This window comes from Filicampus tigris, chromosome 3 (genome assembly GCF_054856515.1).
Source record: "Filicampus tigris isolate MCC_2025a chromosome 3, RoL_Ftig_1.0, whole genome shotgun sequence".
Lineage (NCBI taxonomy): Eukaryota > Metazoa > Chordata > Actinopteri > Syngnathiformes > Syngnathidae > Filicampus > Filicampus tigris.
The window spans coordinates 23,471,986-23,488,877 of NC_141219.1; the positions used below are offsets into that span (position 1 = coordinate 23,471,986).

General features: G+C 39.0%; 1 protein-coding gene across 2 annotated transcripts in view; it reads right to left on the reverse strand.

The window, feature by feature from the left end:
* tspan4a (tetraspanin 4a) overlaps window positions 1–16,892 on the reverse strand; it is a 134,148-nt gene that overhangs the window by 33,865 nt on the left and 83,391 nt on the right. For both annotated transcript variants that reach the window (XM_086026418.1, XM_086026417.1), the window contains one exon: window positions 907–981. In XM_086026418.1, the coding sequence (XP_085882544.1) occupies window positions 907–981 (75 nt within the window). The remainder of the gene's footprint in view (window positions 1–906; window positions 982–16,892) is intronic.

A 16,892-nucleotide genomic window follows, 5' to 3' on the forward strand; every position in this document is an offset into this window, starting at 1 on the left:
TTTGATAACTTTTGCTTTGCATATTATCTGGGATTAAAATCCCGTAAAATACCCTAAATTAATTTTATTATTGGTAATAGTCCGAGGCTTTAGTGCTTGTGATGCGATGTGCCCTCTGCATGTGGTTCAACCAATCCAGCCTCACAATATCACATGAAAGATAATTATGTTTTGGCATTGAACCTCAAGGCGTTCTTCACCAGTGACATAAGTGACTTGGATACATCAACCCAGACATATTATGTGGACTGGCATTCCCCCGGCACCCAGTAATGTCACACAGTCAATTGGATTGCCAAGATGCTGCATAATAGACAGAACAGATGACACATTCGTTGTCAGGTGTGACTGTGGCAATGCCACGTGATAGGATTTTGTTCTTACTGAAATTCTGCAACAGCAGCACATTTCAGCCTCCAGTGTATCAATTATAAATTACACTTCAATTTATGAGTTTACTTTAATCAAGGTCACGCAAGCAGTCTATTATATCCCATATTAGCAGTAGCGATGCTAAGATCCATTTCTATAGTTGCTCACACTGTTAAACTACACAAGCTAACGTGAATGTATTGCACACCGAAATGATACGTATAGCATGCGATGTTACGCAGCTAATGAGCTCCCTTCTCTGCACTTCAATTAGGAGTACATGTTGGATATTCATCACACCATTGCTATTAAACAATTTAGTCATTGAAGACCAATTGTTGTGTAACATAAAGGCTGATACTTTCTAAAACAATATTTTGATGAAAATAATTGGAAAATGTTGGTCTTTAATAGTGAATATACTGGCTGTATTCCCAATGCATGCACTTTAATCATGTCCAATATGCAGTTATGAAAAGAACAAATTCCTTCCCGCTACTTTGAGGTGAAGAAAATCAAAGAAAACGGCTTTACCTTGTCTTGGTAGATGAAAAACAGCATGATGGACAGGATCTCCAGGAAGAAGATGAGCAGAAGAAGGATGAAAAACTGTGGACACACAAAGAGAAGTGTGTCACGTTACAGGTGTTGCCATGGAGGGGGAAACATCACCAGTTGGGACTGCAGGCCTCTGTGTTTGAAGAGGGAACAAAGTTTACATTTATGAGGAAGAAAAGCAGCAGCGTGACGGAGCCGTGAACCGCAAAAGAAAAGAAGAGAAGGCGAAACGGTGTCAAGTACCTGTCGTCGGCAAAGGATGAGCGAATAAACAAATAGCCCAGCCTTGAAATTCAAATGTTTGACTTTTTCTCCTTCTTCCTTTGAATATGTTCAAAGAGCTCCATCTTTTTCTCCACCAGTCCCTGCCTATGGCGTTAGTTCATATTACAGAAAAGATGAGTTGCTTGATGGGTGATACATCTTCTTCCTGCGGGCGCTTGTGACTGCATGCTTGAAACATTTCTGAGCTCATCCATCAACCACTTACGCAAGACGGGCTTCTGAGCAACGCCGGGAGGGGTTAAACATTTCCGAAACGATAAAAAGTTCTAGACGGTCACAGAAAGATGTGATTATCAGATTAAAGTTGTGACGGATGGGTTGCTCTTTCTCATGAGGCATCTGCAGAAGCAGAGCGCTTTATTTATTTAAGTCTACTGCCAGTAGACAGATACGTTTATGGATAATATTTTATCATAATGTATAACATTGTCCCAATTTGTATCGAAGGCATTTGGGGCTTAAAACGTGCAAACATTTCAAGACTACCAAGGCATTCCGGAGCGAAATATGCTGTCCACTGTCGAAAAGGTTGGTCTCGGCCATGGGTCATTGGTCCTCTGACAAGATAATGCCACAAAACACACACAGCTATAAACCCCCCAGAATGGCTAAGTACAAAACATTGGACTAGTCTGAAGTGGCCTTTTATATGATAATGATCTGGATTCCATTTGAGGAAGGAGAACTGAGACTGAAACATGCAGTCTGGAAAAGGCACACTTTGAACCTGGGACAGTTGGAGCAGTTTGCTCCTGACATAGAATTGACAGATTAGATATTGGCGGGTGGATGAACAGATAGATAGGTACATAGATAGGTAGGTAGATAGGTAGGTAGGTAGATAGATAGATAGATAGATAGATGGATAGATGGATAGATGGATAGATGGATAGATAGATAGATAGATAGATAGATAGATAGATAGATAGATAGATAGATAGATAGATAGATAGATAGATAGATAGATAGATGCATCCAATCTCCCAGTGGGTGCAGTTGTGCACTTAACGTGGAAGATAACGAAAACATATATTTTTCAATATGTTCTATGCAGGCCCACTAGTTGAAACAAGGCATTCTGATTAATATAGCGTTCGAGGGATATGAGTTAAGCAGCAAAATTGTTGGCGGCCATTTTGTCACTTCTGTCGGCTGAAAATGACATCACAGTTGCACAGGGCTCAGCTAACGACCAATCATGGCTCAGCTTCAGAAAACAGGTGATTGGTTGCTACCTGAGCCCTGAGCAACTGTGATGTCGTTTTCAGTTGACAGCAAGTGACAAAATGGTCGCCCCCTCAGATGGACAAAAATGGGTAGATTTTACTACTTAACTCATATTCCACAAACGCAATATCAATCAGAAGAGGTGTTTAGTCTAGTGGGGCTGCATAGAACATTATTGTAAAGACTTTTGGGGGTTGACTTCCTCAATAATCATGTGTTTGCCTTTTTAATGTGATGTAAATCTGCCTCCGCATACTTTCAACACGGTCACCTGTTGAAGCAAAAGTCAGTTTGAACGTTTTCAAAAACTTTCTTCAAGACACTGAACCGCCATTTACGTCTGATGTTGCGTTATCGCTGTGTGAATGAACAGTTTGATTTCCTGGCAATGTACTTCATCACTGTGTGACAACGCAAAGTGAGTCTTCCTTCTGTTCTTTCTGTTGCCTCCCCCAGCTGTTTTGGAAAAGAAGACAAGCTTTGTATGAGGAAAATGTCAAAAAAGTGTATTCTGTTCCCCCTATTCTATTGTTGTTGTCACAGAAATGATAAATCTCATTCTCAACACACTACAATGGATGCCGTACTATTTTTTTGACAATGCTAATAATAGTGGAGCAGTACAGAGAATTGATTTCATAATAATGGAAGCCAAACTGTACTATATAAAATTGTCTAGCTTGTGGGAAAAGGGGTTGTTGTGTGCAAATGCCAAAGATGTCAGTGGCAACAACACTGATGGATGAGAAAGTGACTGGGCGACACACTGATTGCAGTCCACACTTTGCACAATGCAAGGTCCTTATGAATAAAAGATGTGATTCTTGTATGGCTTTATTTACCGTTTCCCTAAATTAATGTAGTTGGCAAGAAAAAAAAATCTAATTTCTGGATTGCCAGGTGTTTATTTAAGAAGGATAATATGCTCCTCTGACTTGGGGAAAATTAAGTCTTTGGCGTAAATGAAATCTTGCAAAATATTTGCTTGGATGAAATGTTATTGATCCCGACAGAGGAGATTTATTTGATACACAGTAAATTACATGAGGACACACTATTGTTTTACTTCTCTCTGAACCCTGAACATGAGTTCTTACCGCCTCACATCGTTTGATCATTGCCTTAGATAAAAGCAACAATTACACAGAAAGAAATTGTTTCACCATGTCTGTCTCTATTTACCCTTCAGAAAAACAAACATCTCTCTCCCCTGTGGTTCTGTGAATATTTCACCCATTAATTTGGTCTTTATAAGAAACGTAACTCATCTTCTTTAGACCACAGGCCCTTGCCACAGTAAGTGGGAACATTTGATAGCGGACTAAATGCATCCTGCTATTATTGCTGTATATATCACAAGATAGCTATTGAATTACCGGCTGTACCTCAAGGAATTGTAAATTGCCGATTACTCTTATCCAACTGGATTGGATTGCTGAAATTAACTGAAAATTACCAAAATCCATTTTAGATCTCGGTAGAAAGGGTAATAATAATAAAATGAAAAACAGTGAGCCCATTTAGCCAACTGCAGGGGAATTGAATAGTTGTGTCCATTTAGGAATCCTAATAAATGTCAAAAAAGAAATGCAACTTTCCACTCGGTAATGTATAGGATAAAACTGTAGATTACAACCCAGATACCAAAATATGGCTGACTCTATGTTGAAATATGGTTCGGCTTAAGTGTTGAATCAACGTTGAAACCTAAAGTAGAAATTATACAGAAAGCACAAGGTTGATAAAATGTTGGGTCAACGTTTGCTTTTCAACCATAAATCACACAACATCAATGTTGATTCAACCATCATCTAAATGGGAATTAAAATACATAGCACTTTTCTACCTTGGGTACTCAGAGCGCGTTACACTGTAATTCATCTACCTACTAATGACACAGCATCAGGAGCACCTGGGGGTTCAGTATCTTGCTCAAGGATACTTCGACATGGTCACCATGGCCGGGGATCGAACCCACAACCCCCGGGTTGGGAAACGACCACTCTACCACGGAGCCATGCCACCCCACTGCAACGAAAACATTGGCAAAATGTTAGCTTTTACCTTACCCAAATTTATGAAAAACCTATGACAGAAAAAATGTTTAATATTCAAAAATGTATTAGAAGAGATCAAAATACTGTGCGGAAATGCCTTAGAAATGAAAACATTTCACGAATCAGAACCAACACCAGTGTTCTCAGGGCAACAACAAAAAAAATCAGTCAGAAAAAAGTGGTTAACAAAATATATATATAATGGAGAGCGAGAGCGCGTGAGAGTGTGAGAGAGATACAGTACACACACTTTTTGCGGTTGAAAAAGGCCTGTCCCCCTCAGAATATGCCCCCTTCCCACCTCCCTCTGCTGAAGTAGAAAAATAGAGAAGGGCAAACGTAGATAACAAAACATTAATTAAACATTGACCTTTCAAATTTTTAATTCAACCAAAATACAATGTAGATTCAACAGCATCTTTGAATCACAAACTTCAATGCTGACAAAATATTGTTGAACCAACATTGATTAAATATCAGTCTTCAACTAAAACCAAAAATCAACCTTCTTAACCCTAATTCAACATTGATTTAACATCTTTTGCTATCTGGGAAGAAGCCTGTTGACCAACCACTTTTAAGTGTTTAACATTGTGCTGCACAGACATAGGCACTTTACCCTTTTTTGCCGGTCCGTCCTCCGTCCCCTATCTGCGACCTGGGTACCCTTCCGTCCTCATCCCTCCGTCCTTGTTCGTAAAAATAATCATCCTCCGACCCCGTCCGTCCTCGTCCTTTTAAAGCGCTTGCATTCCGTTTTCCCTGGTAGCACATTAAACACAACTCTCGTGCCAATTTCCATTGTGCAATTGGCTGTCATGTCTCATCCTGACGTCCTAGAAGGGTGACTCGTTGTTAAACCAGAAATTAGCCTGCTAACTAAATTTACTTTCTCTTTCGGCGATTTCAACAATGGTGAAAGCATCCCCCCCAAAAATTTTTTTAAAAAACTAGACGACCCTGTCGTCTAACATCATCCGTGTACCACATGCGTATGCTTTGTGTTATGGAGTAAACCCTGTCGTTTATGTTGACAAACTTATGTTACAACAGTGGGGCTTTTATGGAAATTTGACTTTTGAATGTCTTGTACACAAATAGTTTGGTCCCTGGAGTGCATGTCCACAGTGTAAATGCGAAATCCAACAACCCAGTAAATCTTGAGTTCTCATGTCCATTTCTGAAAATGTGTCTGTGAGCAAGTCGTTCTTCACTTCCACCCCAATATAACAGTGGGGCTAATTAATGTAATCACCGTCCCCACGCCGAGTTTATCTGCCAGTGACTTGTTAGCTGACCAAATGAAGCACTTTATAAAATCATGCCAAAGCCAAAATACCTGCAGTGCTGGCACAGATTAGCATTAGCTAACAGTGTTACCAACATTAACTTCCGAAATGTATGTTATAATGCTCTGCAAAGTCATGGAGGTGGGAGTGGTCGGTGTTTACGTTCGACATGTGCAACACCACTATATTAACTGACAAATGTATTTGTGTAGCATGCTGATAAAATATTGCATGTGATAATGCAATGAGCGGAGTATTAATTAATGCTGTCAGTGTTGTTGGTGCCGGGGCCACATGACTAAAGGAAATTCAGCCCACTGGATTATCTAAAGGCCTAGATACACCAATCGTGACGTCGTGAAGCGTCGTGGCGTCTGATTGGTTTCGTGATCACCGTCGTAGCATCGTAACCCACCAGGAAGCGTCTGGAGGGCGTTTACGCATGTTGAATCAGCAGTCATGACATTTGGTCACGCTGATTGGCTGTTAGCTAGCCAATCAGCGCTCGGAGCACCAACGGGAAGTGACAAATGCTGATAAACAGTGAGCACGTCTTTGCTGCCTTAGTCTTCTTATAAGTACAAGAGTGAGGGTTTGGCAATTAAAGTATTTCATGATACTGTGTCAAGAACGTGAGGGTTTACTTCGCGTGGGACTTATAAATATAGCGAAAAATATAGCTGAATGCATTATTTACGTTTTCAAAGTCCGCCCCCGGCCAATAGCTTTCCGGTCGGATTTTTCTAACCGTGAGAAATAGTGACTACCCCTGCCGATGTTATGGAGGGGTATTACATCTCACGCGTGCGCAGAAGGTACTTTAATGGTTAGTGTCGCTGTCTGTCATTGCGGTGTATTTTTCCAGCGTGACGTGCCAACAGCCGGCCTGACGCCACAGGGGGTAAGTGTCAATCACAGTTGTTCAACGTCGGCTTGGTCTATCTTGGCCTTAACGGAAATTAGGCACACCATTGGCCCCGCCGTATTGGGGTGGATAATTTCACCATGGCAAAACATTTGGAGAAACGTTCAGAATTCTTGGTTCTTGGGGCATTTTGATGAAAGCATGGCACAGACATGTTATAAAAGCAACAGTTTTAAAATTATGAAAAAAAAAACAATTTTTTAAAAGAGTGGAGACTGTGGACAAAAATACAAAAAACACCTTCCATCCATTATCCATACCGCTTATCCTCACAAGGGTCAAAAACACCTTGCCTTATTTTATTCATTTACTTATTTGATCATTTTACTTGTATTAATGGTTCCACCTTGAAGTCTGTGCTGTATTACAGTGTAAGGGACATGAAAAAAAGTTACCCTAAAATGTCGTTTAAGAAGGAGTACAAGTACAAATAATAAGACTCCAATGATTACTTTGATAACACGTAATGAAAAGGCCTCAAAAAAGATGCAGAAAACTCTGCAAAAATGAAAAATATTTTCATGAACTGGGTCCGCCCGCTGGCCGTATGACCCAGTGCGTGTGTGACGTCACTGTCCCAGTGGCATCATCTCCAGGCTCTGAAAATGGTGATGACAAGCTGTCAGTAAGTATCGGTTGCTTGTTTTTATTGTTCACTTTAAAGAGGAAACACAATTAATCCAAAGAAAAACCACGAGGAGCACACTTCACAGCCGGCAAGCCGGCAATATGGCTCGATGACGTCATATCCGCCTTCTTAACAATTTCACCCCGCCCAGAAGATTTTTAAAGCGTAGCCTAAGGCTAAATCAAGGAAATACTCCGTTAATGTGTATCAATTTGAGAAAACGGTCATTGTGACATGGCTATTTTATTGCTTAAGACAACACAACACAAAATTTGTCAAAATCGTGTCCCATACACTTTAATCTGAAACGGAAATGGGTTTTTGAGTTTGGTGACTTTCCTAAAAATGGCTACAAGAAAATAGACATACAGTATATCACATCAGAGACCCTGCCTACAACAACAGTGTATACTGAGCATGCTGGCTCAACAGAAGTAGTAGTCTGTGTGTTTTACAATGAATGAATGAATAAATGAATGGAAGTTTAATTTTTGTGCAATTGAACACCCAGACTGCATGGGCTTATAAGACACAAACAATCAAATCATCCAGCACCAAGAACAAAGTCCACCATTGTTTTGTATAATATCATAAAAAATACACTCTCTTAGAGCTATTTTGTTGTTGTAGGGCACAGCTCACAAATCAGTGCCTCAAAGCAGCAAGAGCAGTGCGATTAACAGCATTATTTTCACCTAAAGTGGATTTTTTTTGCAGAGCACCAACTTTGAAAGTCTACATCAGTAGTGGGCAATTCATTTTGCAAAGGGGCCACATGAGAAACTTGAAGGCGTGCCGAGGGCCAAGACAACACTCTAACCTCAACTTTGTCTGAAAATTTGGCAGAAAAAGCATATTGTCTTGTTTCAATAAATTGCTACGGTGTAGCATGTGGATACATTTATTTTCAACAGTCTTTTGTCTTCATTTAATCGTGTATGTTTTGGCTGCGCAGCTTACAGTCATTTGTGGGCTGTCAGTATTATCATGATTTTTTTGTCCAACCAGATTTCAGCTTCTCTGTGTATGTACGGAAATCTGTATCTTTATTTGCTATCAAACAAAAACAGGGATTTGAAAAAAAAGTGTGCCAGAAAATTTGGGAAATATTAGAATGCATATAACTGATTGTACAAAAAATGATTTTTTTATCTGACTAAATTCAGTTTATCCATATTTTAAGTTGTTCGGGATGTTTAATGAAATAATTATTTTTCAGGAATGTCTATAAGATCCTCTCAGTTGTTTTTCAACGTAGGGTGGAACGGCTATGAAGAGACCTTTGGAGTGTAATATGTCAGTAGTATAGTGTACTCCATGGAATGGAGGAAGAGGTTTTTATTGACCTGTCAAATGCTGTTCACCTCTGCTGTGTTGGTTTTGTCTTCACACTACGATTTCGGTCAAATTTATACCTTTTCGTCGAGAAATGGAACTGCCACCTCTTGCACGCTGAGGGAAATCTGACCCGAAATCAACTCTGGATGATTGGGATGCTGCGAGCATCTGTACCAGAGCCAGACATGATCGAAGTATTCGTGAAGTCAAATGGGATAAAACGGAGACTTTTGTTTCATTCCAATTGATATCATTCTGACTGAAGATCACTGGTCACCTCTTTGCAACTTTACATGGGACGTGAATAATAACTCATTCCGATCCGCCATTTACATGCTCCACTACGTCAATCAGATCAACCGTGTTGCAGGCATGTGACACGCAGAGATCAATGTAAATATCACGTGATTGTTTAGCATCATAGTTGTGATTGTTTTAACCCATTAAGGATGGAAGCGTATAACCACGTTTCTACCACTAGAGCTCTGTTGCATCTTTCTACTCTTAAAGCCTGGAGAGTGTATACGTCTTTTTTTTTTCTGAAGATATATGGTTGTAGACAATGACAATATCTACGTCTTTGTAACAGAATAGAGGATGGCAATTACCACTCAAATTTTTCAAATGAAAATAATGCTAATCTTGCACTGACACTTTATTTTTACGTCTTCGATTGAAAAAGTAAAGATTAATAAACTCAGGCTTGAGTGAAAGCCACATGTCTAAGCTCTCAAATTCTTCAGGAGCTGAGATATAATTTTGTAGGTGTTGAATTTCTGGGAAAACATCAGGTTTTCAAGGGTCATTCCAAAGACGACCTTAGGTTTTGGGGAGCTGTTGAGCCAGGTGCTTTAGGCTTTAATGGGTTAAAGGTACAGTGTATAGAATGTAGTGCCATCTAGTGCTGAACTAATAGAATGCAACAGCCTAAGAAGATCAACACGCGTGCACTTTGAAGCAAAGGTGCGAGCAAAATGACATCACAAACAACTTGTAGTATTCTCTTAAGTGACAAAGTAAGTGCATTGCATTTGTTACACATGCTGTAGTCATTGATCAAGAAAATGTATGATTGGGTGATTTATTTTCATACTTGTTCATTACCTCTATATATATATATATATATATATATATATATATATATATATATATATATATATATATATATATATAGAGAGAGAGAGAGAGAGAGAGAGAGAGCCCTTCATTTAAAACAGGGCTGAAAATATATTTGTTTACTGCAGCATTCTTATGAATCAATCCTTTATTCTGTTCTTTTAGTCCCCATTTGCACGCTATGTTTTAATTGATGTCGGCCGATACTTGGTTTTGATCATTTGAATCTAATTATTTTAGATGATTTTATTGTGATTTTTGACATGTCATCATATTTTGTGTGAAGCACTTTGAATTGTCTTGTACATGAAATATGCTATGCAAATAAACTTGCCTTGCCATATTAGCGGAGGAGTAGCTATATGTTGGCCACCAGCTGATAGCTAGCCGGCTTGACAGCAAACAGAAACCTGATGGAAGGTTTCACTTGCGGTCCGACAAGCAGGCAGGGCTCCTTACCTCCTTGGTCCAAGTGTCGTCCGATACCGTCTGATTTCAGGTTCGATTGGTGTACTGTCAGACCAGATTCCGTCACAGAAACACCACAGCTCCTCCATACCCTTTAAAGAAGCTTTCATATTGGCAGTTTGAACTTAGTGGTGTGAAAAAATTCCTTCATATTACTGATATGAAATTGATTTCCTGGTGGCTACAATATCCCACTGGGAAATATATACACCATGCACCTACAACATTATGATCTGCAGTCAAATGAGACCTACTAATGCATGAGCTGCACCAAAAATTCTGCCTTTGCAAAAATAACAGCCCTCACTTTTGAGTGACACTGTCAAAAAGGTATTCATTTAACAATATATGTATTATTGTGATTGTAGTTTGCATGCTGAGAGCTGCAATAGTAAATGGAATATCGGCTGTTTTAGTGAGTCAAAATCATACAGAGCAATAACCTACACCCATAATAATAAATAATTGTTAAACAAATACCTATTTGGTGATTAAAACTCGTGGTGGGTGATATGGCAAAAATATCACATTTAAAAAATTTAAAAAATCACGATTTTATCACAATTCTTTTTTAACATTGTTTTTTTTTTTACACTAGTTTGCACATTTCTGACCATCTTTCTAATGTTAAACATATAAAATGTAAAATATATCTAAATCCCTAAAAGAAAAAACAAACATTTTAAGACAACAAAGCTTTCTAACCACACAAACGTAAGTGACTGGTTGTCTCTGAAAAAGTTTCGAACAAATATTATCTGACTGCCGTATCTACATCCTGAATAAACAATACAGCAGCTTTAGAATATTTTTTGTTCAGACATCCTCGAGCTTTTATCTCCTTCTAAAAGGAGACACAATATGACAGATTACAGTCATACATTTTTAGCCAGGAGGGCTAATTTGTCAACTCTATCTGACTCGAGAGTAGCCCTTTGGCAAGTTACTATGTTGCCACCTGTGCCGAAGACTCGTCACTCACATATTCCTCCACTGAAAGCGCATCTGTGAAATCTCTCAGAGGACAAAGAGCCTTCTTTATGGACTCCATTACATCAATATCTTGCCATGTTAGCACCAAGTGCCTTGTCGTCTTATCGTCCTTTAGGACCTGAGAAATAGCCTTTTCTTGGTCCAACACTCTCTCAATCATGGCAACTTTGGAGCCCCATCGGGTTGGCGAGACTGTGATGAGTTTTTGTTGAAGTAGTTTCATTTCGGTTTGAGCTTGACTCAAATCCCTTTTTTTCTTCCAGCTGAAGGAGAATGCACTCACCACTATCTTGCAGATCAGAAACTTCACGTGTTACACGAGAATCTTTGGCACTTTTTTTTGAAAGAACACAATATATTAACCACCAGATGTAGTGATTAAATCCAACTAAAATCAATTTGGGTACATGGTGTCATTGTCTATTGTTTTTATTAAACTGTTTGTCAAAATTATTGTGATTATTTTGATGTTACATTTTTGTTAATATAAAACAAATTGTCTTTTTAAATTTTAAAACGTAGGCTGATGTAAAATTGCTGTGTTTTGTGTTCCTAGTTTATTCTGGAGCTATTTTCATAAAATAACTCATTACATTACATACTGTACATACATTACTGTAAAATGTGATTGATATACTCATACAAACACTGTTTTCTGTGTTCCTAGTTGAAAGTGTTACGTAGAATAACAAAATAAATTACTGTTCTTAGTTTGAGTTGTTTCAGTAAAAGCTTATTACATCATGGACTAACACAATAAATCACTGTTTTGTGTTCTTAGTTTATTGAGTTGTTTTGATAAAATGCAATTTTAATATGCAGCAATGCATCAATAACTATTGCTATTACTGCTTGTTTTAAGACATTTAGATTTTTATGTGATCCTGTTTAATTATGCATATGTGGCCTCATTTTTGCATTATTTATTTATTTATTTATTCATTCATTTATAGTTCACTTACAAATGGCTGGTGCAGTCTATGACGATGAGATGGGACAGATGAGTCCAATTGTTGAGTTTCAACGCTTTCACCATGTTAGACCCACATTCTCTGGTCGTGCAGGTCATATTCTCCTCTTTCAGTCCCCAGCACTGAAGAGTAGGGATGGGCGATACCAGTGATTTGGGATTTGATCCGATACCAAGCAATACTGGACCACATATCGCGATACTGATCCAATATCTATAATGGAAGTGACAGGGTTTTATTTTGTTACCACTTCCATGTCATCTTGTCAAAAGTGGCGTGCACTCCATGCAGTGCCAACGAGACTTGGGTCGTCACCCTGATCGTTCTTCATCCAATCAAATGCAAAAGGCAGAAAGCTCTTTGCCCGTGGCAACACGTAGCAAAATTTCTGAGTGGATGACAATACAATCTTCTAAATTATAGATTATCCATCCATCCATTATCTATACCGCTTATCCTCACAAGGGTCGCGGCATGCTGGAGCCTATCCCAGCTGTCTTCGGGCAGTAGGCATCCGCACTCACAATCACACCCAGGGGCAATTTAGAGAGTCCAATCAACCTACCATGCATGTTTTTGGAATGTGGGGGAAAAAAACACGTAGGCACGGGGAGAACATGCAAACTCCACAGAGTCCACACAGGAAGGCTGGGGCCGGATTTGAACCCACGACCCCTGCACTGTGAAGCAGACGTGTTAACCAGTCGAGTGCCGTTCTGCAAATATCAACACTAGCTTGAGAATCTATACTTAAAATTGAGCACTCTGGATCGGAATATCAATATTTTGGTATTGATACGCTCATCCCTACTGAAGAGCATCATTCAGCGCTTGCGTTATGAGCTCCCCGGTGTGATTTTCTGGGAAGTACGGGGAGTTCTACTACGGAGTTTCCAGTCGTGAATTTAATTAAATCACCAGACCTAAATAAGGCTCTGAAGTGCGGCTGGACCACAGATCACTTGTTGCAAAAAAACGGACGATCTGAATTTAGTATTCAATCTTTTCATGGCATTCAGAGTGCAGACATGGAGGGGCATTGCTGGAGAAATATTTCCGGCTGGGCAGCTCAAAACACGGGTCTAGTACTTTGAATAGTCTTATAAACCCCATGTTTTCCACTGCTTTAATGCGAATCATGTCTTCAGCAAGGTAATCAGTCACTGCCTCAGTTACTTCTTTCCACCGCTTGCTTGTTTTTTCATATAGAGTGGCCATGTTAAATGACTGTGTTACCGTGGGGTGTGTTAGCTTGGAGCTCGCGGGCTGCCTTTGGCTGCCCCGTGTCTGATCTCTGTTTGGTTTGGCGTAGTGTTTGGGTGCTGTCTCCGCAAGTGATTAAACACGTTCGTCATGTTGCCATTCGACATCCGAATGGAGTCTCTGCAAACCTTGCAAATAACTTTGATGTGCGCCTTGTCCTCCGGGGAAAAAACAAATTAAATGCACACTATGGATGGAAAGATTGTTTTCAGGACCGACCAAATCTGAGATTGTCAACAGGTTAAAATCCCTAACGATCTAATATCGTCATATCGCCCACCACTAATTAAAACTGATCATTATAATCTTCATATTAAATTGATAGTGGATCTCATTAGGTTAGATGCATCACAGTGCAGTGGTTGGCTCACTTGAATTGCATGGTTTCAGTTCCTACTCAGTGACAGAGTGAATGTGTGTTAATTGGACAAGTTTAAATGGCATAAGCAGCAGATAAAGATTGGATTGATGGATGAATATGGATGGATAAACTGTAGATACCACAGATTAGAGTAGACAAAGTAGGTCAAAATGTATGTACTAAGTGGAATAATACATTGAACACATTTACTTCGTAGCTTTTGTATGACTCGAGGGAAATTTGACTCATTTAGAAAATGTTTTTGCAACAAGGTCAGAGCTCAAAACAATCGTCGACAGATTTCAATAAAATTGAGTGCGTTGATTTAGCGTGAACCCAAGGACAAATCTGATTAACTTTCCAGCAAAACATGTCACTACAAACCAGCAAATAATGATATCAACAAGGAGCATTGCGATCAGAGTTTTATACAGCCAATTCCGATACGAGTCTCTATGAGTGAGATCGGCCCATTTCTGATACTGATCACAAGGATTTTCTGCACATTTTTCCATTTTTACAGCTGCTCACTAACCATTATTTTAATAATCTATAATAACCTGTCAGTTACTTTTTCGATGAAGTGCTTAATCTATTTTTTTTTTCCACGATCAATCTAAATTTCCATTCCTTTATTATTAAAAAATATTGGACATTATTTCAAATAGACATTGAATTGAATTGTTAAGGAAAGTTGGAGTGGACGCCACCCTACATACAAGCCGGTCTCTTGTTGGCTGCAGGGAGCAAAGTACAAGCTGCGAGTGATCGCTTTTTGTGATCTGCAATGAAAGGCGTTGATCGACATGCTGAACACGTACTTTTCCACGGAAACCGATCACAATCACCGGCTAATAGATGGGAGCACCACTAATACAAACTACCACGGAAACAATGTTTGATTGATTGATTGATTCTTTCAAACCGGAAGGGAAAACCAAGCCGCTGTTTGAAAAGAGATAAGAGCGCACAATTTTAAAAGGATACTCAACAATGGAACTATTCCAGTGTTTTATTGTGATTTATATTGAAGAAATGCTAAAAATACTTTTGAACATTTTTTATTTACATCAATGAAATGAGTTTGGTCATAATCACGACTTGAGAATGACCTTCCAACATAGGCCATTTCCTATTAAGTCGACACAGTGACCTTAAGCAGATGAAGATTTGTGAGTTTGAATTTAAAATTGGTATTAACGAGAAATCATCGTAGCCACTGAGCTGCACAGCTAAAAAGCTGCTTTGCTAAACTGTAGCACAACAATGCTTACGTTGAAATCTTTAAATTCATTACTTTACCCCCACCAAAGCCAACAACCATTTGTCGCATTGACACTGGGTGTCCCTCATCAACCATCTCCATGCTAATTACTCTGATGTGGTCAGGGAGAAGGGATGCGTCTTTCCCGAGAAGTGCTCTGCCATTCATTAAAGCCATCTCATAACTTGCTTGCTCTCATTATATTGACAGCACAGAAATTGGTCTGGCCACTGGTGAGCAAATGTCATGGATCATGCTCAAACTTAATCCCACACACTTTATAATTGCTTCTTCCTGCTGTGCCAATGTTTTTTTGGGGGGTTGTTTTTCTTTTTTAACAATCAATCCTTTTCTGCCTGCCCCACACCTCCTCAGAACCCCCCACAGAACTATGTATTGAAAATAGTGTTGAGGTTGGTTCTCCTTTGCGCAAGCTGTTTTCTTTTTCCACACTTACAGAAATATGACCGCTATTATTTGTGTATGACAAGAAAAAAAGGCATTTCAAAGTGAAGCATTCTATTAAGGTGTCTGAACTATAAAAACCATGAAATAACATTGAAGAATCTTCAATAAACGTTGACATAGATTTTTTTTTTCAAACGGAACTGGAAGCATAATCTGAAAGATATTTCACTATTCGCTAGGGATGTAACGATATTCCGATACAATATTATCACGGTATGAACCTCATGATACTATAATTCTCACGATATTGTGGGGAGGTTGGCGCTATAAAAATAATCTCACGATATTGTATAAAAACCTATGAGATTGTGTTTAAAAAAAAAAATAAATAAATATATATATATCATATTGAAAAAAAAAGTGAAAAAAAAGCACAATATTGTGTTTTGGCACATAATAACAGCAGTGACAAAGACATAGCCTTGGCCAGTCCTTTCATTCTCATGTGTTTGTTCTTATTGGCTCAGTGGCACAGCGTATCACAGTCTATATGTAGTTCACAATGCTGTGTTCGGCTGAACGGACAGAGATATGCTGATTTTGATATTGTGACCTGACGACAGTGATATTGTGGCAATTTTAATATCGCAATATCACGATATCGCAGTTATCGTTACATCACGAGCATTTGCCGTTAACTGACTGTCAAACACATCAGCAGTAGCTATTCAGTCATTTTGGGAAGTTCTAGTACGAACTGGATATTCTTCATGCAGTCTCCAAACCCTTCACTGGTTCCTTTTGACTCCGAATTTGAGAACAAAACAGAGTGACCACATTGTGGTTTTCTAAAAAGAGGTCACGAGGAACATGTGGCGTTTGAAAGTAACATATTAATAACTCCTTAAGATCAAATGCCAAATATTCTTCTTTTCATGAGTCTTTTGAATGTTCCCCCTTGAATTGAACTGAAATGATTCCTTAATCTTGCGACAGACTAAAATAAAATGAGAAAATCTACTAAAAACATTTGACTTTCCAATCCTCTTCACAGTATATATGCTTTTGCTCAAATTACTGTATTTCCAGAAGACACATTACGGACGAATAATTACTTTGCAGATTGGTCATGCAAAATCAATATAGTCTTCTCCTGCATATTCGTGTTTCACAATTTTGGCAATTCACCTATTGGTGGATTTGTGGGTGTGGGGGTGCAACTCAGGTAGAAGCTTCTCTCCAATGTATCTTAAAGACTGATGTGAGTGAAACCATTGTTGGTTGGATTATGGGCGTCCATGCAATCACTCAGGTTAGAGCTGTGCTATGTAGCCTTCTAACAGAACCCAAATAGTCCAGGTCAAACGAC